At 47.2% G+C, this 23,278-nt stretch overlaps 1 protein-coding gene and 1 long non-coding RNA gene across 9 annotated transcripts in view; both read left to right on the top strand.

Moving 5' to 3' along the window:
- CEP170B (centrosomal protein 170B) overlaps positions 1-23,278 on the top strand; it is a 57,031-nt gene that overhangs the window by 15,669 nt on the left and 18,084 nt on the right. For 6 of the 8 annotated variants that reach the window (XM_080592816.1, XM_080592814.1, XM_080592812.1 and 3 more), the window contains 10 exons: positions 2-80; positions 2,590-2,648; positions 3,973-4,111; positions 11,824-11,925; positions 13,069-13,545; positions 15,747-15,809; positions 16,641-17,404; positions 19,491-19,679; positions 19,874-19,982; positions 21,419-23,188. In XM_080592816.1, the coding sequence (XP_080448942.1) occupies positions 2-80; positions 2,590-2,648; positions 3,973-4,111; positions 11,824-11,925; positions 13,069-13,545; positions 15,747-15,809; positions 16,641-17,404; positions 19,491-19,679; positions 19,874-19,982; positions 21,419-23,188 (3,751 nt within the window). The remainder of the gene's footprint in view (position 1; positions 81-2,589; positions 2,649-3,972; positions 4,112-11,823; positions 11,926-13,068; positions 13,546-15,746; positions 15,810-16,640; positions 17,405-19,490; positions 19,680-19,873; positions 19,983-21,418; positions 23,189-23,278) is intronic. The other 2 variants (XM_080592817.1, XM_080592815.1) reach the window with 1 other exon arrangement.
- On the top strand, positions 4,118-10,500 carry LOC308195428. The gene is made up of 2 exons (XR_013951486.1): positions 4,118-6,739; positions 6,829-10,500. It is a non-coding gene; the product is annotated as an uncharacterized lncRNA (long non-coding RNA).

A 23,278-nucleotide genomic window follows, 5' to 3' on the forward strand; every position in this document is an offset into this window, starting at 1 on the left:
GACATTCGTCAATGACGTGAGGATTCCTGACCAGAAGTACATCACCCTAAAACTGAACGATGTCATTCGCTTCGGCTACGATATCCTTTCCTGTCTGAAGATGCAGGCTTTGGGTTTTGTGCTGTTTGCTGCACGGAGGGTTAACAGTCCCAATTGTGGCTAATGACTAAGGGTGTTTGTTTGGCCTCCTGGAGCCATTGGATAGCTCATCAGCTTTTGTTTCTCCACCATGGACCTGATTCAGAACAGATTAATCAAGATTCCTTCATTGGACTTTGAATCAGGCCCTGCGCGGGCAGTGGTGACTGCAGAGGTGCCACATCAGCCTGTCTAAGGGGAGGGTTGTGGGTTTTTTCTTATTTGGGATCTCTGGGTGGCAGCTGTAGCTGGTACCAGCCTGGGAGCAAACATGTTTCGTGTGCTTTTGTAAAAAATAATTTTTTTTTATTCAAGTCATTTAATGTGAGTGTTTTTATCATTCATTTTGCCCAACTGCTTGCTTGCAGACAATTTGCAGGTCTTTGGCACGCTTAGCTCTGGGGACTTGTGGTCAGACCCTTGATTCTATATCGATTGAAGCTTGCTCCTGCAAATTGTTTCTGCCGCGAAATGCAAGAGTAAAGCACTCTTTAGCAACAGAAAATTTCACCTCTATCTGGGGAGGCCAGGCTGCTGTTACTGCTTGGGTTACAGAGGCACATCCTGCTAGGATTTGCTAAAATGCCTTTACCTTCATCCCATTCCTTCTCATCCTGATGTGGCTCTTTGGCTGGCTGCTGTAGATCAACAGAGGTAAGTAGAAGCTCCTACTGCTGCCTTTTCTTAACACCGTCAAATCCTTTTTTCAGAACTGCACTCTTTCAATTGCTTCGAGCTGCTAAACTTTACCTGCTAAGGCTGAATTTAGAAGTCACAAATATCTTCTCCAGGTTTCTTGTTTTATTTGTGAGAAGTTTAGGTTAAAACAACCCAGACGTTTCTGAGAATAGAAGCAGGGAAAAAAGGTTGGCTGGAAAACTCTTGTGTGTCCTTGACCCCAAGGCCACGTTCTTGTGCTCTTCATTGTTCCCATTATATATATGATATTTACAGATAACAAATCCTTGCTTCATGGTGGTACTTTTTTTTTTTTAAAGTGAGGTAGTTGCTAAATCTTTTTGGACAAAACACAACATAAAAATACACCTCAGAGGAGACAGATTATTTGCCTTTAGAGTACGATTTGAAAAGGGTGCAGCTCATGAAGGTTCAGGCATAAATGGGGAAAAGTCCTGAGTCGCCCCTTGCTGAGTGCTGCCGAATACATAATCATGTAGGGTCTTGTCATGGCAGGTGGCATCTCAGCACACACCTGGTGAAGCATGCTAAAGTCAGCCTCGGTTCTAGCTTTTCTTGACTTTGCAGCTTTGCAAATGTTCTTTTGATGTAACTGGTCACGTGTCTTCTGGTCTCTGGATGTGTAGGGAAACTCGTCGTTTTGCTGTAATTCCAGTCGAGCAAAGGCATAAGCCAGTGGTGAGAGCTTGGGTAGATTTTAGTGGCCGTGATACAGGTTTAAACTTTTTATAGAAAGTAATTCTGAGCATTAAGCAGCTGAGTTAAGTGCTTAGTCCTGCAGCCCTTACATGGATATTCATGTGAAGTGAATGATTGCATTTATGAATTGTAGAATTTATTGCCCTCAACAGGAAAACTTCTGAGAATGTAGGTTTTAGACGTGGCTCTTTGGCAGGATTGCTGTAGCAGTTAAAATCTCTTCCTCTCCTTTGCTGCTTTGGTGCCACCCTTTTTAGCAGTGCTTTGTGCCCACCGTGTGGATGGCAGCATCTCCTGTGGCCTCTGAGTCAGCTGTGCTCTATTGCGTAAGAGCGTTTGTCTCTTTTCCATTTACAGCTTCACTTACAGACGGCGTGGAGTTTCCCTGCTATGCCAGTATCTCTTAGTTTATTTTTAGTTTAACATTTTCCATCTTTCCTTTTTCCTCCCTTTTGCTCTCTGCTGTCCTGATTGGGTTGCTCATGATGGTATTGCCAGATGCTTCCTTTGTTGTTTTTTTTCCGCAGCATTGCTGGGGATTATTGCCTAGGCTCAGACATACTGAATGCCTCCCTTCCTAAGAGGTCACAGCAGCTCATGACCTGATTTACTTTTCATCCAGGAAACTGCAGTGGCTGAAAAGCCTTGCCTCATCCTGACTGTGCGAGACTGCTCCATCCTGGCCAGGATGCTGTGGGCAGAGAGCGGTCAGGCAGGAGCTGAGAGGAGCGAGCAGGGTGCAAGTTGAGTTGGGGTTCTGATTGCTCCCTCATCCTGCACCAAGCTGCTGGTGCTCTCCAGAGCTTCTCCTGCCCCTTTTCTGTTGTGTGCCACTCTTCAGTTGGCACAGGTCCCGCTATCAGACGTGGTTTACCCTCTGTTGAAAAATATGTATGGCAAAGACGGGGGTGGAACGCAGCGAGGGTGGCTTTTAGCGCCCCGTGCATTTAAAGTGTCACTGTTTTTATGATCTTGTTTTCTTTTAGTAGTGACTAAGTGCTAGATTTCTTTCTGCATCTGATTCCTCTGCTGTTTCCTTAACAAGTTCTGTACATTCGAACATGTATGTCCTGGAGCAAATTCAACACAAAGTCCCAGAAGAAGCATTAAAGGTAAGGGGGTGCAGGTGCAGGTTTTTTTTTTCAGTGTGCTAGTCAAGCAGCCTGAAGTGCTAAAATAGTCTTGATGGCAGTGAAATGATCCACAATGTTATGCTGTCCTTGGATTGAGACTTAACAAAACCTTCCTTTGAGGAGAGAGACGTTTCTCAGTTATCTCTGCTCTGATCTCTCTTATCCCTCTGCTAACATGTAGATCAAGTTATTTATGATTTTATGACTGCCAACAAATAAAGGTTACTAAAGCTGTGCTGTATTAAAGAACAGTCAGCACATTAACTTCTGGATGAAGCAGGGGAGAATTTGTTCCCTTTCAGAAGTGGAGCATGGTTGCCTTTCTCTGTGTGTGGTGACTTTAGGCCAGATCCATCACGTTCCCTACATCAGGCTGACATTCGCTTCATTTACTCCTATCACCTCATCTTTGCCTTCAAGCTCCCCATTTTCCTTACCAAGAGGTCCTCTTACAAGTAAGGTGTTTTTTAAACAAAGAGTTCAGTACTGGGTATAAAATATTCAAGCATCTTCTAATCTAAGGCAGAAGAACAACCCCTTCTAGGCAGGAACGCTGCCCTTGTTCAGCTGAGGGACCAGGTTATCACTGCCAAGCATCCAATGCTGTCGCCTTAGCCCTGGTTCCAGTTGTAGGACTTGGGTAGGATCAGAAGTGTAACAGCCAGGATTGGCTAAATGATTCATTGAATTTACTCAGGGGTAATCCGAATGGGTACACCCTTTTATTAATTTACTTGTAATAAACCCACTTTTAATGAGTTCATTTACTAGGCCCCAAGTTAATAATGGAGCCTGTTCTAAGGCATGCTCATCACTTTCCTGGCTGATGAGAGGGTTTGGAAAGAAATAATTAAAATATATTTTAATTGCCTTTTCTGAAAGATTGAGATAATGCAGATGAGGGCCCAGAAAGAATTTATGACGTTACTTTAACAACAAAGGGGATTTCAGGATTTGAATCCTGAACGGAAAATGGCATAAGTTCTGATTAAGTTCTGATTGTTCTCAGTTTACTCTGTAAAGGGTTTGCTAATCAGCTATTTTGCAGAGCTGTGTCACAGTGACCTTCTCATGGGCTGTAATTGTCACTTACTGTCTTCCAAATGAGGTATTGGAAAGCCTCTCAAGTGGCATTTCTGCTGCTCTCTAGCCTCTACTTAGGTGTGTTTTCTTTCTGTCACAGAACATAGCCACAGTATTTGCCTTTGCACGATCCATTTGCGGGGAAGGGTGGTTGGTTATCTGCCGTGGGCTGCCACGCGGGTCTCACGGGCACACTGCAACTGTCCTTATGTCCCTGCAGCACGAGAAGTACACCAGCCAGCTCCAGATGAATTTCAAAGGCACGGCAATGAAGAGGGCGGAGCAGCCCATGGAGCATGGTGTCTACACCGAGTCCCAGCAAGCGAAGCTGGAGAAAGGAGAGAGGAAACCAATTACAGGTACTTGCTCAGAAACCAGTTGTTCGAGATCCAGCAGAGTCAAAGCGCTGCTTAATGCCTGCACTGGGTCAGAATGAAGTGCAGTGTGGGTTAGGTACAAGGAGCGGGTCATCTTTCTAAACCTCTGGGTATTTCAGATTCTCAGTTTTCAGAGATTCAGCCTCCCAGGAAAAAAAAAAAAAAAGAAATTGGCGTGGTGGTTCATGCATGCCTCGTCACTGCAAGTGCTAGTGAACCTGTGGGCTGAGCAGGTTTGGTAAGTTCGTTGGCACCTGTCTGGTCTATTTTTATGTTCCTAATCATGAGCTGGTGTTTGAACAGAGATGGTGACTCACAGTGGAAGATGCATGGCTGCTGTGGCGTGGTACTGGCAGCCGGGCGAAGCGGTAGCAAGGGATTTGTTCCAAAAAGCCATGTATGGTCTTAAATTACTGTATTTCCTAACACCCCATGATGTGGGACTGAAACTGACTGCTGAACTGGGAGGCATTTGCTTCAGGTTCATTGTTACCTGGCTTCAGAACTTTTCCATTTGAAAAATTCCTTTTGTTGCCTGTTTCTCTACCCACTGCTACCTTCCTTTAGAGCCTCCTTTTCATACCTGCCTGTTCGTCGCCATGGTGGGCCAGGACCTCCCCAGCAGTCTTACCTGAGCTTCCTACCTCCTGTACGTACTACCCTGGCATGTATTCTCCCTGCTCTGTTCAGACGTCAGCTGGTGGCCTTCAAGAGCTTGATGATACACAAAAAGAGGAAGAAATGTGATATAAAGCATCCTGATGACTAATGACTGCCAGTGGTAGTCTTGCTCGCCAGGATGGCAGAGCGGTGGGAAGCTTTAGGTGTAGCAGAGGCAGCCCATCTGCAAAGTGGCCTGTTGGAGGCAGGAGAAGGGTGAGTGGAGGGAAGATGATGGGCAAGTAGGAGTGAGACCGCATCTCGGGAGAGCTGACTGAGATGTAGACACAGCAGCTTTCTAGAAACGCGTGCAACTTTGGGTAAATCCATTAAGGTTTTCTGATACCTAATTCGAATGGGTTGGCTGACCTTAATCTCCTCTGTATTGTCTTTGTGAAAATCCCTCTAAGCTGGCATAGCACACTAAAACAAAGTAGTGTTTCTCTCCCATATTTTTGCCTCTGTTCTTGTTGCCTCCACTCGTGCGTGGAAGTGGTATGTGTGCCTGACTGCTTTTCTCCGGGCTGCAAAACCCTTCTTCGTGTGGATTTAGTGCTTTTGTGGGTCACCCTCCCCCCGTGGATGGTGCATTTAGGACTTTACCTCGCAAGCGTGGAGTTAAAGGGATGAAGGTGGGGATTAGCTGTGATACCATGGAGGGTGAAAAGAGGTGAACCTCACTGGGGAGAGCTCTCAGCTGTGCTGCGAGGGGTGTTGGGCTCTTGGGAGGTGTTGCCAGTAACTGGACTGCAAGGCCCAGGTGGAACCAGCTTGTGTTTCCCTGCCTGGCTGTGTGAATATTCTCATTTTTATTCTTGCCACCTTCCTGGTTTTAACCTACACAGCATAGCGGTTGATATTTGGAAAATCTTCCAAGTCAGGAGACACTTGAGCAAGGTGCCCCTTCCCTCAGCATGCGGTTCGCAGACCTGCATTACGTCTCTGTCACTGTTAGTGGGCATAGACCATAGCTGGTAGGTTTAAAAAAATAACAATAAAAGCTGTCAGTACTTGCTGGGGGCCAGCGGCGCTGCATGTTACATGCAGCGGGGCTGGTGGACCCATGTGAGAAGTCGGTGCTAAGCCACTGGAAGATGGAGGAGTTCAGGATGGTTCGTGGGAAGCATTTTGCTGGGTTGGACTGGAGCCTGTGGAAGGAGGCTGAGCATTAAATCAGCGCCTCGCTCCCCAGAGAGCATCTCCGTCACGTGAGCAGAATGATCGGTGGGTTCCCTTTTCCTCTGTGATGTGACTAATTCACCTTGTCTGCAGCTGCACACATGCACAGTTGTTTTTTTTTTCTCTGGTGCTTGGAGGGGTGGCAGCAATTTCAACGATCAGCGGAAAGAAGAATGCGGTGTTCTTACGGGGAGTGGGCTTGCTTAGTGGCAGCAAAAAGAGGCTTTGGGGAAAAGAGCTGTTTTGCTAAGCCCGTAGGTATTTAGGAATTTGCATTGACTAATTAAAGCAAGGTCTGGGGCGACAAAAAGCCTTTAGAAGGATCGCTTCCCAGGGCCTGGCTGGAAGAGAGGCAGAGGCAATGCAAGCTTTGAGGGAAGAGGTTTAACAAAACAATGCGAACAATTAGAGCTGCTTAGAAATGGGAGGAGGTGAGGGGTTGAGGATAAAGAGATCCAGCCGAGGGAATTGAAAACAGCTCAGCCCTTTATTCTTCGTGCTGTCGAAGGGGCAGCGTTTCGGTTTGTGTTGCCTGTAAGCAGGAAACCATCAGTCTTTGGGAAACGTGTTTTAAGGCAAGGAGCTTGGTAAGACCTGTGGGTTAGATATTGGTATGAATAAGAAAAGTGCCCACAGTTCAGCTAGTTAATGCGAAAAATAGCCATCAGCGCTCATGTGTAAAGCCTCAAGTCATGGGGAGGCCAGGTACAGCCTTGAGCGGAGCAGATTTTAATGCTGTCACGCTCCCCGTCTGTTGCTACCTGAGTTGAGGTACTGGATGAGATAAGCTACTTTGTGGTCTTCTCAACACATCATTAATCCTCAGGCTGATCTGAATTCGTTATTATTTTTTTTTAAAGCCCTCACAGGCTGATGGCAGTAGATAATGCTGAAGCTGATGACTAACCTCTGAATAAGTGCTGCAGGCCTGAGTTTCCATGCGGGGAGGCTGCCCGCAGCTTCCAGCTGAAGCGGGCATCACCGACTGCAGGAGCAGGACTTGAGTCTCTCCCGGGATCCTTGAAACAGGCTTTCTTGCTGGGTTGGTGCTGGTGTAATTGCAGAGTGCTGCGAGCAGAGCAGCCGACTTACAAGTCGTGTCCGTGTCCGGTGCTGAGGTCAGCAGGCAGCGTGGAGGGAGGCAGCGGGAGTTGTGCCGAGTTGTGGGGTGGTTTCCATGGTCCTTGGCTGCTTTCCCCATGAGATCATGGTAATAGCTACTTAGACACACAGCCCTGCTCTAGCCTTTAATTTAGGAGAGCGGCGGTGGTGTATCTGCTTTTCATCTGTGCTGGTTTGGTGGTACCTGCAGCATGTTAAAGGTTTCGCTGCGTAATTGGTACAAATAAATTTGTGATTATCAGCCTGATTTGAAAGCCTCCAGGATTTGTGCGTGCTCACAGCAGGTACAAAAGACCAGGGTTTAGGTTCACTTGCACACAAAATAAACACTGCGGTGAAGAGCCGAAGAATTGCTTCGTGTTTATTCCTGCTAGGTTTGAATTCTGGGTTTTGGAGGGGAGGAAAAAAGCAAAGACATCAGAAATTAGTTTAGAATGTTTGAAAGCTAGATTATCCTTTTCTTTTTTTCCTCCCCCCTCTGCCATAAGCAGCCTACTCTACATCTTTTGAAGATGGACACTTAGGTTATTAATAATGAATCAAAAATGGCTTGACTTCGAGCAAGCTGGATTTCTCATGCTGTTGTTATGACTTGCATCAGACAGCTTCAAAGCTGCATGTGCTTCTGTCAGCAAAGAAATGTGCTGTTGCTGTCCGTCTCTCTCTCGTGACTGTTTGAAGCTCTGCAAGGACTCAGGCAAAGCGCAGCCCTCGGTCCTGTCCCAGCCAGGCAGCCTAGAGGAGAGCTGTCTTCAGAGGAAATGAGAGCCCTCTGTCATGAGAGCTGCCTGCTCGTCGTGAAAGCTGTTCTGCCCACTTGCTGATGGAGAGCAGCATTAACACAGACTTTCCCCTTTCCCTTTCATCACCTGTACTGTATTTTTGGTCCTGCTGTTGTTCCGTGTGATTCACTTCTCCCTAAATACACCCCTTGTACTGAAACATCTCATTTTCTCTCGGGGTGCCTCTCCTTCAGATGATCAATAGCCGTGCATTCATTTAGCAGGCCACGTTCTTGTCAGACTCATTAAACAAATGGACATCCCTCGTTTTGTGCTGAAGCAGCCTTCGTTTTTTCTTCGGAGCGAGAGCCCCAAAGACTGAAATCCAGGAGCAGAACATGTGCGTGTCAGTGGTCTTTCCTGTACTACGCTGTCACCCATAGCTCCGTGTTTATCTGCCTGAACGCTTGTGCTGACCTCAATTCAGTTATCTAAAGGATGGTTTCCAGGCTGTCTGCCTGAATTGATGAGCCAAGAAATATGTCTAAATGAATTGGCACCATCTGGCCAGCCTGGCACGGAGTCGAGAGAGGTGGTAACGAGCTGCCATCAATGGGAGGAAGTCTCATATCATTAAAATGACTGTTTGTTAGTTCTCGTAGTTGTTCCTTGCTTTGCTGCTGACTCGAACAAACCTTGAGCCTCTGATCCTCCAGGAGCTTCCAGCTGACGCCGAAACGTAGCAGACAGGTTGCGGCTTCGGAGCGGGGTGCGTGGCTCAGGACGCAGGCAGATGCGCTGCTCTGGATGCTGCCGGCCCAGGTTGAGGTTTGCTACCCAAAATACATCCCAGCTGGTGAGGAGCTGAGCCCCCTGGCAAAAAAAACGTGTGTGTAGCTGCTACCTGGCCTGCTGCTGTCACAGCCATCTGGTTTTGCTGCCTTCCTATCACCTCCTCCCCCTCTTCTATCCAACATTATGGCACTAGAGCTGCAGTGGCTGTCAGGGCGGTTGTGCTGGCAGGTTAGAAGGGGCTGCAGTTTCTGGCATGAGCAGGGCAGCGAATTCATGTCGCTGGTCTGGAGTCACGGAGATTTTACTCTGGCTCAGGATCTGGCCACTTCGAGTGGTAGCTGAAAATGCGGGTGTCTGTGTCACTTGATAATGTTATTTAAAATGCAAATTAACACAAAGGCTCAGTGGAAACATTAATTGCTCTTAAAATATTGAAACTGGCCCCAAATAGCGAGATACCGACTCCTCGGCTTCCCATCTGTGCTTTTTGCAGTCTTTCAAATGAAGTCCTCGTTCTCTTTAGGGACTGGGAGAGGGAAGGAATGAAAACACCCGTGGAAGTGATGTGCTGGGTTGCGCTGAGCACGCGCTGGTACAGATGGCTGCAGGTGGGGCTGTGGGAGGAGCTCCGTGTTATTTTGGGTGGCCCTGGGGTGGGCAGGAGGGACCTTCTGCTGTGGTGCAGTCACTGCAATGGGGTTGCTCCTACACAGGTGGCCCCGGGTCCCTGCGCTCTGCTCAACCCGATGCAGTGCTCCTTGAGGAGCCCTGGGTTTTGGCTTTGTGCTAGCTTTTGTCAGAGGGGGAATTCAGGGAATTCCCAAGCACCTATTAGGGCTTCTTAAGTTAGTGGGGGCAGTTCGAGAAGGCAGAGGAACTGGCTCATTGCTCTTTATAAATTCTCTTTTTTTATTTTTTTCCTTTTTGCTTTCATTGCAGTCCCAAAGCTCCCCATCATCAGAAGAATTTGACCAAGGTTGACTTGATTTAGCCTTTTTCCCTGTAGCAGAAAACCTCGTGTCCTGTAGGCAGGTGGGACACAGAGCTGAGGGCAGGAGCAGCTGCTGCCAAGGTCCGTCCTGCAGGACGGATGTGATCTCTCTCAGCTTCTGCCCTTTGGGAAACAGACTTTTCTAGGAACAGCTAGCTGAAAGCTTCTAGACCAGGGGCCCTTTGGGATCCTGGAGAGGGGCTGGGATGTCCTGGAGAGATGAGCTGTAATGAAGCACCTCCTTCCAAGCTGTGAACAGCAACAGTACCCATGCTTGGGAAAGGTGCCTGGGCAGGAGCGCGAGCCTGCCTTCGGATTTCATCTGCAGCAGTATGAATTTCATCTCCGTAGTATGTTCAGGATTTGTTCCAGCAGCACCTGAAAATAAATCAGTATTGAGCTGGTCAGAATTGGTCATAGTAATCTGAGATGAGTGCCCAAAACCTCAGGGTTGAGCCCTTCACACTGACAGTGACGCTCTATTGCAGCGTGGATGTGACCAAACCCTACCTTTGGGTTCCTCTCTTCTTTGACAGGTTTTTGAGTAGGTTGTTGCTATTTTTTTCCTTCATCTTTGAGTAGTTTACTGATCCTCGGTTATGACACACATTGCTTCGCAATTCCAATTTATTTGTGGTGAAAAATGCTTCCTCCTTTGAACGTTCAAAGGCTGCCTGCGTAATGGCAATACAATTTGTCTTCCACGCACTCTAGGCAGAAAGGAGAGTAATACTTTCAGCCTCTTTTGATCCTCAGTGTGAAGGGAAGCAGCGTGCTTAATTTTGAAGCACGAAAATCTCTTGAAAAGGGCCTGTGGACTGTGTCTGTAAAGCAAAATTTTTACCTATGATAACAGATGAACGTATGTATTTATGGAACTATTCTAGAACAACAACAACAACCAACAACAACAAACTGAAACAGTGGCCATTAGATCTGTGTACCTTTAGAAACAGCAACATAAAATTGGGCTTCTTTGTTTCTTCGACTCTTAATTCCCCTTCCTCTCTCCCTTTCCCTTACGCCAGCAACTGCTCTCTGTCCTGGCCCTATTACAGCAGGGAATGCGAAATTGCAGGGCTGTTTGAGGGCTGCTTTGCACAGGGCAGAGCGCGGCTATAAAACCCCAAGCTGAGCAGCAGCTGGCGGTAGAAGCCCAGCTGTGGCTGGAGCTGGAGTTTGAGACGTGTCTGGCGAGGTGCGTGCTGACGGCTGGTACGGGTGGAGGAGAAGCAGCTCCTGAAACCGGGCTGTTAACCTCAGCCCCTGACCTGTACTTGCGTCTCTGTCGCCTCCAGATGAAAGAACAAAAGCTACTTTATTTGCCTCTCATCAACTATTATAAAAACATAAACTAATGACTGTTAACACAGGTAAATTGAGCTTTTTTTTTTTTTTTACTTGAAACATAAACAGCAGCAGCCCAAGGCGCTGCCAAAATGCAATCTGGTTCCGTGGGAGAAAAAATAAGAAGAGGTGAAGCAGTTCCTTTGGGTACCTGTTGCAATGAAGCCCTGATCTTTCAGTGAGTGCCCTTGGAGTAGAGATAATTATTGAAGTCTGGCTTTTCTAGAGGGTTTCTCCATGTAAAAAAACTCCTGCAGTGACTGTGGGATCCCCTTGCTTTACACTTGAGAACAAGAGTTTACTTCTACTTTATGTATGTGTAAGGAGACGGTTCTACCATTTTCCCTAAATTTGTAACTCTTCAAGAATTTCCTGCTGTGGGATGTGTCATTTAGAGTGGGAGTAGTGAATAGCTGGAAAAGATTCCTGGCCTCCTAACATCTGAGTTTGTGGTGGGGCAAGACAGGGCAGAGCTAAAGTTTTCCCATTTAAGATGAGGATAAAGGTCCGATTTCCACATAAATTGCAGGTAGGTTGCTAATAATTTTGTGGTTGGCATTTTGTAGCCTGTCCTGCCGAAAATCTTCCACTTGCTGTAAATGATGGTGAGTCTGGAGAGGGTGAAAAGCCAGTATTTGAGAATCACAGCTGTGAAAGACGGTGAAGGGAGGTGAAGTCTGCATCTTCTAGCTGAGTGTAAACAGGGAAAGGAAAAAAACCTGAACTATTCCATATAATTTACTATTATAACTGCAATGTAACTTGTACAAAATCTCATCTGACCCTGCTATTTTTCCCCTTTTGGCATGCGGTTGACTTCTGTGAACCTTATGAATTGGTATTTTCTGTGCCAAAGTAGTTGTTTATCTTCTTCCTAGAGACCAATACTTATCGCACCCCTCTTTATGGGCAGCCTTCCTGGTGGGGGGAAGATGATGCAAATAACAAGGAGGACAGAAGGCAGGAGGAACATTATTCAGGTAAGGGAGGTGAATGTGTGGGACAGAGAAGGGGGGAGAGAGACACAGTTCCTGCGTGTTTTTTATCTTTCTTGTGTGAGGCCATCCTGCTTCAAGGCTTTAATTAACACTTTTTTGTACTTGTTGTATTTGCACATTGCTCTGTGTAGACTGCTGCCAATGAAACCAGAGTAAGGGAAAACTAAAATGTTTCCACTAGCACAAGTGAAGGTTAAAATCAGCAGTTGTGGAGTAATTCCGTACATATGAGAAAGGCCTCATGAAGCTTGTTTGAGACCCAAATTACGAAGCAATGCTCTGTGTGTGGTCATACACAGCCCACCTGAATAAACCATTCAGAATGAGTCCATCTGCTGGGAATTTCCTCAGAGGCACTTGACTGGATTGGATTGATGCAGAAGCTCTCCATTTTTAACCTCATCATGCTTGGAAGCCGTTCAGCGTCAGTACTCCTGTTGTTGTGAATCCATGTGTGTGGAAGATGCCTATTTTTATATTTGTGCAGTAAAGCTGGTGTTCCTGTCAAACATGCTTTCCTGCACAAAGACAAGCTTTATTTCAATGCGCGTACAGTACCTCTGTTTTCTGACAGAGGGGGGGGAGTGATTAGCGGCCCTCCCAAGAGGCTGAAATAAGGTAAGTGACCCTCTAGCCAAGAGGTTTGGGTACTACTGAAAAATGTGTTTGTAGCCCTGTTGACGTTACTGAATTCAGCACTGATCCAGCAAACGCGTGCCTGTGATTAGCTTCGTACTCTCAAACTTTTCCTTTGAACTGGAGAAATTGGAGCAGGTGTGCGTGTAAGTGGATTCAGCAGAGTGAAACAGGGTATCTTCATGCCACATCAGCCCAGCATACAGAAACCTCGAAATGCCACCACCCACGTAGGTTCTGCCAAAATATACAAGCGTGTGCACATGTGCTCAGCTCTTTAGGGAACAGTGGAAGAAAAAGCAAAGTGAATATGACAAGCAGTGATCTGACTGTAACAGTGCTTACACGCTCATTTCAGTGATGAGGCCAGAGTATAAAGCTATCTAAAACAGAACTTGTATTTTTTCTTTAATTCATTTTAGGTACTTCAGCTAATGTTTGTGAATTTAAGGCTTTCTTTTTTTTTCTTTTTTTCTTTTCCTGTTGTAGATAGATCAAAAGAGATAGCCCAACATGAAGAGGAACTGAATGGCAATATTTCTGCTTATAGAGATTCCCAAGAACAGTCGGTGTTTGCTTTCCGGAGAGAGCCAAGTTACTTTGAGATCCCAACTAAAGAATTTCAGCAGCCATCAAAATCTCCAGAAACCCAGGTCCATGAGATCCCGACAAAGGATATCGACGCTATAGTAGCTCCAGTTGTGCAGAGTCATGCCTCTTTCACTATTGAATTTGACGACGGTACCCCTGGTAAAATAAAGATAAAAGATCACGTAACTAAATTTTCACTCAGACAGAGAAGACCTTATAGCAAGGAACCAGCTCACACAGAAGTGATGTCAGCGGAGAGCAAGGTGGCCGACTGGCTTGTCCAGAATGACCCCAGCTTGATGAGGCGGCAGTCTCCAGGAGACGATGTGTACAGTACCAAGAGTGACCTGCCGGTTCATGTGAGGACGCTTAAAGGTGAGTGAATGTCTTGTCAAGTGGGCAGTGTTCACTGTTGGCTGTGCAAATGTAACATACTAAAGGGGGAAAATCTTTCTCCTGTCAGGGAGAACTGGACTTATTTATCTCTGCTCCACGTTTGCAAGATGAAGAGTATTTCTTTAATTGCTGTTAATGGTTTTGAACCCAGCGAGTAGGCTCTTCACCCAGCCCTGAAGTCATACGTGATGCTGGCCTGGGAACTCTGATCTGGTTCCTCCGCATCTATATCCCTATCTTGGCATTAGCAGTGAGTGAAAAAAGGGTTTTGATTTTTAAATGTTCAGTCATTTCCATGTGGTCAGGCAGGCTGGTAAACATGAGTATTACAGTTGGTTTTCCTCTCCTGGCTTCTCCTAGTTGAGGAAATGACTTTTCTATTTAGCTGCAGTCCAGAAGATGCTAAGTGTGATCCTCACAGGTACAATGACCAGAGGTCATGGCATGGTGATTGGTGATAGAGTTGAGATACGCGTGATCAACAGTGGAAGAAATATTTGTATCTTTGGAAGAAGGTTTCTTCTCTTAAACTAAAGCTTCTCAGAAATCCTGGTCCTTTCAAAAATTCCGGATTTTGTGGACCTAGTTCCTATTAACTGTGGCACTATGAGGAATTCTTTGGAGATTTTCAAATGTAGTTTGTAACCTAATTCTTAGTGCAGCTGGTGGGAGTCACTTGATTCTCACATGACTTTAAATATATTTTTTCATGATTTGAGTTTGCTTGGATGCCTCTCGTGTGCTGTGCACAAAATAGTGAGGAGAAGACCACAGATTCCTGCATTCTCACTGCCTTTGTATTCAGAGGCTGTGCAGGTGCTGGAAAAGCTGCCATTGCAAACTGCAAATGAAGTCATATTGGAGGTTACTAGACCTAACTGTACCTGAGGTCCTTCTTAAGAGAGCAATACCTTGTTTTCCCTCAAAGGAATATTTGCTCAGTCCTTGTTGGAAAAATCCTTTTAACGTGAAGAGTTTTATGTATTATGCCTCCAACTTGCTGTTTTGTTTGTGTTTTTGAGAAGCCCCTGTGGTCAAGAAAGTTTCACATAACCAGACATGGGGTTTGGCATGACATGGAAATTAAACTCTTTTGCTGTTGTTGTTTCTAATTCTTCCCAGTATGAGAATGTTGAGGTGGCCTGCCTGGGTACTTCAGGTCCTCTTTTCAGTCTACTGTGGCTATGTGGTAGAAGTTGGTGGTGTTGGGTTTTGTGTTTTGTTTGTTTGTTTGTTTGTTTTTTCTAATTGAGATTCTGGGTTTTGTTGACTTGTTGGAGAACGTAGTCTGTCAGGGGTTCAGATGTGTTTCAGTAGTTTCGCTCTTTCCTCCTGGAGAAAACCAGAGTGTTAAGCAGCAGCTGCTCATCCTAGGGTTTTTCTGAGCAATGCAGAGAGTACTAGACTGGCTGCACTCACCTCTTTGCAGTCCGTGAGGCATGGAAAGAAGCTGAAGTAACTTAATGCATAATTTGCATATCAAAAAATCAACTGTTTGGACGTTTGATTAAAAAATACAGTGTTGGTGGCCTGAGGAGTTTATCCACCTCTGCTTTGGCAGAGGATGGCACGTCATTTATCTGTGATGGCTGTCTAACATGTTCTTCTTGCGGGGCTGATTTTGAAGATGCCTTGGAGGGAGGCTACAGCTGGCTGTGTACCAGGTTTGGCTCTTCGGATCACAGACACCCACCACTGGGGTTCATTAGCAGCACCTGTTCCCTTTCAGGAACACTTTGGTGAACGTAAAGCCTGGTATTGAGACCAGAGAGTTCAGGTCTTAGCTGCTCGAGGGGATATGCATGGTGTTCTGCTGGGGCATCCATAGGCACGGTGTTTTTCCTTGCATCCTCACAGTTTGCATTCAGCAGAGTTCCTAGCCAAGACCCTTTAATTGAAGAACTTTTCCCTTTCAAGGACGCAGCTTATCAGCCCTCGGGGCGCGATGCTTAGGAGACTCCTCAGAGGACTGACTCCTGGGTTGGATGGTTCCTGTATTAAATTCTAATCTTTCACAGTTAACTCGAGGTAATAAATGGTCTTCACCCCTGTGCCTGGAGAACTCGCAAAGTAGGTTTGAGCAGTTTTCCTTTCAAACACGTGGTATTTTAGCCAGTATATCTTGCTGCATATTACAGTCTAGAGCGCAGAGACCTCTTTCCCCGTTCTCCCGATGACAGGTTCCCGGTCGTTGACTGAATCAAGTTGTGTGCCTTCACACCCGTTTCCTTCTCCAAAAAAAGGTTTGTTTGTTTTTTTTGTTTGTTTTACTTAATCTCTGAGAGTTCTGACCTAAGGTGCTGAGGGGCAGAGAGCATCACTGATACAAAGGGAAGGCTGTAAAGTTGGTTGTCAGTAACAAATAAAAATAAGTGTGAGCTTACTTTAAGCTTAGCGAACTGTACGTAATGATTTAACGTTTGCTTGGCTGGTGGTAGGACGGTGTGACTTCTGGGCTGTCATGGTGCGATTCTGAAATCTTCAGGGAAGTGAAGAACCCTGCAAGTTCACTTTTCCAGTTAGATGCTGTTTCATTCCCTGTTGTAGAGAGGGGTAATGTGGGTGCTTGGAGGTGCATGCGCTGGTAACACGCTGCTCTCGCGGCTTCTTCATCACGGGGATTTGGTTCCTTGGGACGTGGTGCACAGGGTTCATTTATAGATTCTGCAGAGAGATTTCTCCTGTGTAACAGAACAAAATAAGGTAATCTCGGACTACAGTAACTGGGCAGAATGGTAAAATAATGGCATTGCATGTATTTAAATGGCAAAAAGGAAATAACGCCTCACGTATCTAAAACAATCTGTGTTACAAAATCAAAACCCCTTGGGGTTGAAATGATTTCTTGAATTATTTTTAATAATTTGATAGTCAGCCAGCTGTGTAAAGCGGGGTTTGGAGACAGACTCCTTCTTTTTTCCCCCTGAAGGGATACAGTCCCAGTAGCACAGTAGGTGTCTTTGGAGCTGTTTATTTCCTGTAGGATCTTTTTCTTTTAACTCAAAAGATATATTTCAATTGGTAGGTAATGGCAGGGTCACAGAATGTAAGTCAAATGCACGACTTGTTTCCAGGCAATAGGCACGAGGACGGGACGCAGAGCGACTCAGAAGACCCTGTGGCACCCAAGGCAGAGAAGGAGACGACGACGGGCAGCGAGCGGGCGGTGGAGCAAACCAAGCTGCAGCGCCAGATGAGGCGTGACCCCCACGAGATGCTGCACAACAAGCAGGCGTTTGTCATCGAGTTCTTTGAGGACACGCCGCGGAAGAAGCGCTCGCAATCCTTCACACACAGCGCTCACTCCTCCCAGAGTGACACTGATCCTGGGCTGAAGACCAAGGTCGAGAAGCGCAAGAACGCGCTGCCGGCGGAGAAGCAGGGCAACGCGGTGCCTCCATCCCATGTCGGCACGCAGGCGGGCAAACCCAGTAACAGCTCCTCGGGGACCCAAAGAGCTAGCTCCTTCAAGAGGGAGAAGACAGAGGATCGGATCAGCTCTTCGTCCTCCTCCGCTTCCAGAGCATCAGGCAAAACCTACGGGAGCGTTGGGAGGAAGTCTAAAATGGCTCAGGATTTTATGGCTGAGTACCTGCGGGAGACTGCTCAGTCGGGGAAAGCAGGGGCTGAGAAACCAGCACCTCAGCCCATGCCGGCAGCTCCACGCGTGGTTATATCATCAGAACCAGAGTCTGCCCCTACCCCACCTCCGGAGGTAAAGCCAGCCCAGGGCAGGAGGAACGACGAGGAAGATAGCGTGAGCGAGACGGGCACATACACCATCGAGACAGAGTCGCAGGATAAAGAGGTGGAGGAAGCACGAAAAATGATAGATCAGGTAAATGCTGCTCGCTTTTCTGGGCTTGGCCAGCGAGCTGGGGGCTGAAGGCTTGTGCTTCTGCAGCTGGTGATGAAGGCTCTAACTCTAACTTCATTAGCTGCTGCCATCTTAAATCGGGTGCAGAGAGGGGTGGTGGTTGGTGTGGGAAATCATCCTGGCTGAGCTCTGTTAAGGATAGGTGTCAACAAACTGTCAGACTGATCGTATGAACAGTAACAACAAAATAGCCCAAACAATAAAAATGACAAACAAACAAAGAAACACCAGATGTCAGAAAGCAAGGTGAGCCCTCAGCAAAGAGCCGTCTTGCTTCCAAAATGAGATTCAGGTGCTAAAGTGCAAGTGGGCTTGCTGTGAGTTTAGAGGGGAGGGCAGCAGCAAAACAAAGATCAGGCTGGTCCTGCTGAGCGCCGCGGCTGGGAGCAGCTCTGCTCTCCAGGACTGGGGCTGCTCGCGAGCCTCTGCCTTGGCCATGCCTCACCTCCTGCCTGCTGTTATGAACAGGGGAGCTGCACCCCATCGCTGGCACTGCGTCCTGTGGCAGGCCAAGGGAAACAACCATGGGCTGGTTTCCTTCATCATTCACAAGCCCTGGTGGTAGGTGGTGTCTAGTTTTGCTCGGCTAGGAAGGTAGTGCTGGCTGGCAGGGCGAGCGGCAGCTAGTTGAGATAAGTGAAGGGTGTGGTCTAGGGCAGAGGCAATCCTAGATGGATCTACGCTTGTTTAGATTTTGCAAAGTGAATGATAGGCTTACAAAAAAAATAAAAATGAGGGTGAGGCTTAAGAATACTCCACCCAGCCAGGCAACCCCAGGGCAAACCAAAGTTTGGCTGATCTTCAGGTTTAACTTTCATCTGCGGTCTATTAGGAAAACAAAACTGGCAAGTTGCTGTGAACATTTAGTGAACCGTGGGCAGGAGGATGGTGAGATTTAAAGGAGGCCTTAATTGAACCTGGCTTTAGAGCTTTATATACAGTGCTCTGTGGGCCTCGATCTAGCTTCCCTCGTTTGTTTGGTTATTACACTTCTTCCTTACATCTTGTTTGAAATGCGATCGGAAGCTTTCAGGGCAGGGTGTTTCAGCTGCAGCAAGGCCCTAGTCCTAATATTAGATGCTTTATTGCTCTGGTGGGGAAATATGAGCAAAAATACCACAAAAGAAAAACAGTTTCTGGGGAGTAGTCTTGGCAGGCATGTGCCCAGGTCAGGCAGGCTGGTCAAACTCTGCTCCTGGCTGTGCCATAGGCTTGGTGCAGCATAGACCTGCCACTTGGGAAATAACTCATCAGAACTCGGTATTTCTGTCCAGGAAGGAAGATGATATGAATTTTGAATTTGCTGAGGTTCTGGGGTGTTTGCTTTTTGTTCCTCTGCCACTGTACACACACTTTTTTTTTTTTTTTTTTGAGGGAAGTAAGAGTGGAGAACTTCAGGCTATCACTGTCCAAACTTAGGTACCCTCCATGGTCTCCTCTTCTCCTGAGCTACTTGCAGTCAGGGGAGGGAAACAAGCCTTTCGGAGGCATGGATCTTGCTTACTCCCTTAGGAAAGCTTGTTCTTCTCCAGAGAGAAGCTGGCCAGCTAGCTTAAACACTTGTCTCAGACATTCATCCATTCCCAGGTCCCTCCATGGCTGTGCACGGCTGCTTTTCTCAGCCCTGTCACTGCTGCAGTCTATGAAAGACCCTGGAGATGGAGCTTTCCCAGTTGTGCTTTTTTTTTTCCTGCTTCATGAATTAGCTGGTAAATAGATTTCCTGACACTCATCGTAAATTTCTCAGGGCTGAAAAGGGGCTCAGTCAGCGAAAGTTACTACTGTTAAAGGCAACGCACCGAAATAATGCGGATGAGGGAAAAGGTGGGTGTGAGTGGGATTCTGTGAGTAAGTGTATTTTAAACTGCTACTGTGGAGTGGAGAAGAAAATGATTTAGTTAATTTGTATGGAAGGATTAGCAAGTGTTTCTGACCCTTTGGGATCATAGTTTGTGTGTGAATAATGCTTTGTAGATTTGAATTTGGGGCTAATATATTTTTTTTCTTTTTTCCATATTTAATCTTTCCCACGCAAATGTCTTTTCAGGTTTTTGGTGTTCTCGAGTCACCTGAATTTTCCAGAATATCCTCAGTCTTCCGACCAGTCATAAAAGGTGAAAAAGACGACTCTGGTTCTCATCAGCATTTAATCACTGAAAACGGCACTAGTCAGAAGTCACCCTTGCTCCAGGCATTTGCCTCAAAAGCTGGGAGTGGGTCTCAGGCTGATGTGCAGGTACGGGCAGTCCAGGTGGATTTGTTGGGAGGGTGGAGGCGTGGGTGGGTTTTTTGGGTGGATGGAAAGGTGATGCGAGGATTGGTTTCCATTTTGAGGAGACTGGGTGATGCGGATGTGAGCGGAGAGATTTTGTGGCTTAGATTTGTTTTACAAACCGTCTTTCTGACACCACCTTCCCCACCTTGTTGTAGATGTCTGCAGCAGCTCAGGGCAGTCAGAAGTGGGTGTCTAGGTGGGCGAGCCTTGCCGACAGCTACTCTGACTCTGGATCTGTTTCTGGGCAGGCTGACGGAGGTACAGGTAAGTCTCAACCTGACATCACCTTTCGAAGGTGCCTGAATCTAAATCAGGATGATATGAAAAGCAGGAATTATGGACTTCTGTGTGTCTGGCTGTGGCTTATGTTCTGTTTCAGCTAATGTATTTGTGGGTGGGAAGGGCAGGGTGAATTGTTCCCAGTGGAGCAAAGATTGAGAGTGCCTCTGGTTTGCATTTCGGAGTCATCCAAGTTCTTCAGTGTTGTATTTGATATGACTAAAGGGCACCTAAGAAGCAGAAAGACTGTAAGGGCCTTGGGTGTTAACTAGCCCCAAGTAACTCCTTAGACTGCCTAATGATGCCAGAAAAAAACCCTCTGCAAGTTGTCTTGGAGCATAATTGCTGACTGGTGCTTTTTTTTTGGGTATGCTTTTCCTGCGCCTGGCTATGCTGAGAATTTTAGGCTGTTCTGGAGTTTGAGAGGTTTGAAATGTGGAGATTAGCATAGAAATCTAGGAATGGAGAAGGGAAAGGGAGTGGGAGGCGACCAGGTTCCCATCACAGCTAGGAAGACAGCTTACAAACCTCCAGGTCCTGTTGATATGTGAGAAGGGGAGAACAGTGCTTCATTGGCTTCTAGAAATGTTTTTACCCTTTGTTTGGAAATATTTGTTGTTACCTTCACGCCATCAACAGCTGGAGACAGACTGAGTAAAGCTTAAAAGAAACCTTTGTTTTGGAGGTTACTGCCACTGTTTTCACACCACGTGAGAAAACGACTCCCAGAGCATTTGAAATATTACCATAGCCATCCAACCAGTTATCCTGGTATTTAAAGGTGGTATCAGATATGAAGTCCTGACCAGCAGGGGATAAATAAGTGCTCTTTCTGTGAAGTGTGTTCATGCCGAGGAGCACTCACGCTGGGGCAGTGAGAGCTCTAATTCAGTTTCTTCATTATTAGCATCTTTCTTCTGAGGCTTTGCAGTAGGATACAATCAAATGAGAACTTGTGAGAAACATCATCTACATTGTGTAGAATGGCACTGAAAACTGCATCACTGCAGTGGTTTGGCTTGATGGCTTTTCACGTCCTTCCTGTGGTCTGATTTTTAAGGTAGATTGATGCCAGCAGATTCATAGTATGGCCTCTAAACATACATGATTGTACTGAGAGGTAGATTATCGGAGAATGTCCAGGTAGGATTTCAGATTCAGAGGGAAGGTGTTGAGCCCTCTGATCCAGCAAAGGAATTAAGTTTACCTTGGGTTTCTGTATTGGTAAACGTAAAGGGACTGAGCGGGAGTCTGGCCCAAATATGATGTTCATATTAAACACAAGCTTTAGTTCTACACATGTTTTTTCAGTGCTTTTGTGGACTTGCACTTTGCACAATTAAGCTCTTTTTTGTTTAGGAAAAAAATGAAGGCAGTATAGTTGCACAACACTTGACTTGTATCCACTTAACTCCCTTCAGAAAGCGGTGTAGCTACAAAACCTGGGGAACCAGAAAACGCTGTGCCCTTGAGGACGAGGCGTCTTCTTCCCCAGCTCCCACCGAGCGATAAATCGGACAGCCCCACGCCCACGGTCCTGGTCTGCCAGGAGGCCTATTCCGAGGTTACAAAGAGAACCGTCGTGAAGGACCACAGCGTGGAAGCCTATGGTGATCCCAGCAGCCGCCTCTTCATCCAGGAAGACTTGGATCCAGATAGCCTCAGCGATGCCAGCAGATCCGACGATGGCTTCAGCTCGGAAAAAGGCAGGAAGTACAAAGAAAACAATAAAATGCTAGATCAGACGGGAGAAGACACAAAATCAGAGAGCCGGCAGCAAGGAGCCCCCCGGGTTGCAAACATGAGAGCTGTAAGTGAGGCAGTTTCTACTTCGTTCTACATTGGTGATGACAGCAATGATGTGGGGATTGCCTCCAAGCTCTGTCTGAGCATGGCCCACGCTCGAGCAGAGAAAGACGGCAAGGATCAGGAGTTTTCCTTCAAGTCTGCTGGCACACCTGTCCCTGGAAAGCCACCGGTCAAAGACGTCAGTGCTTACATTAATGCAGCAGGAAAAATGGTTATTTCCCTTCACCAGAGTCCTCAAGATCAGGAAAATGTGGCAGGAAAGGAAACATCGTCTTTTGTTAGACAGGAAAGCTTTACCAAAGATAAATCAAGCAGCGGCGTTCCTCAAAATAAACTTCCACATATTTCAAGTCACCCTCTGCTTAAAGATTTAGAGGCTGTCCGGTCAACCCGTATGGACTTTGGTCAGGACACTCATCTTCTCCTTAAGGATACCGAAACTGCCTTGGCAGCGCTGGAAGCCAAATTTCTTGGTCAAAGCCAACAGCTGGAGGCCTCGGAAACTGCTGGTCAGCTGGAGGACTCCTTGTCTGGCGACTCCGACGTGGACACAGCCAGCACGGTCAGCTTGGTGAGCGGCAAAAACGTCCCCACGAGCGCCCCGAAACGCAAAGCGGTCGCGAGCTTGCAGAAGGAGAAATCTTCCTCCACGCCGTCCATCCAGGACCAGTGCGGGCAGCCGAGCGCGCGGGACAGGCTGACGGAGAAGAGGAAGGCCCACGTGCCGGAGGCGCCGAGGTGCGTGGAGGCCACCAAGCGCTTCCAGATGAAGCGGAGCGCCGGGACTCGGGGGTCGCTCGACTTCACGGATGATGAGAGAAGCTCGAGCCTGCCCTACTTGCCGGTCCCAGACGCCGTCGTGTCTGACCACGAGCACCCGGTAACGCGGCCGGTTCCCAGAAGGAAGCCTTTTCCTCAGGCTGCCAAGGAGGAGCAGAGCAAAGCGACGCCGAACGTGCAGAAGATCCAGCAAGTTCTCACCCGCTCCAATAGTTTGTCCACCCCGCGGCCCACCAGGGCCTCCAAGCTCCGTCGCGCCCGTCTGGGCGACGCTTCGGACAACGAGTGCGTCGATACCGAGAAAACGGCCTCCAATCATGAAGCCACCGCGCCGGGCTCCAAGCAGTCCACAGAGACGAAAAAGCTCTCCCGGCTCGACATCCTCGCCATGCCGAGGAAACGGGCGGGCTCGTTCACGGTGCCCAGTGACTCTGAAACCGCACAGTCGAGGTCGGCGTTTTCGGGCCGGAGCGTGGAGTCCTATCGGAAGACGGGCGTTGCGGAGGTCAGAGCCGCCGCGAGGAAAACGGCGGCTGCTGCCTCCGCCAAGCAGCCTTTCAGCAGGACCCGCTCAAGCAGTGTCAAGTATTCTTCCACGTCCAGTAAGTGCTCGTGCTTTGTTTTTCCTGTATTGCCCTCTTTCTGATTTATAGGCCGGACACGGTTGCCAGCGGTTGGTATCCCAACTATTT

This window comes from Anser brachyrhynchus (assembly GCF_964034855.1).
Source record: "Anser brachyrhynchus genome assembly, chromosome: 5".
Classification (NCBI taxonomy): Eukaryota; Metazoa; Chordata; class Aves; order Anseriformes; family Anatidae; genus Anser; species Anser brachyrhynchus.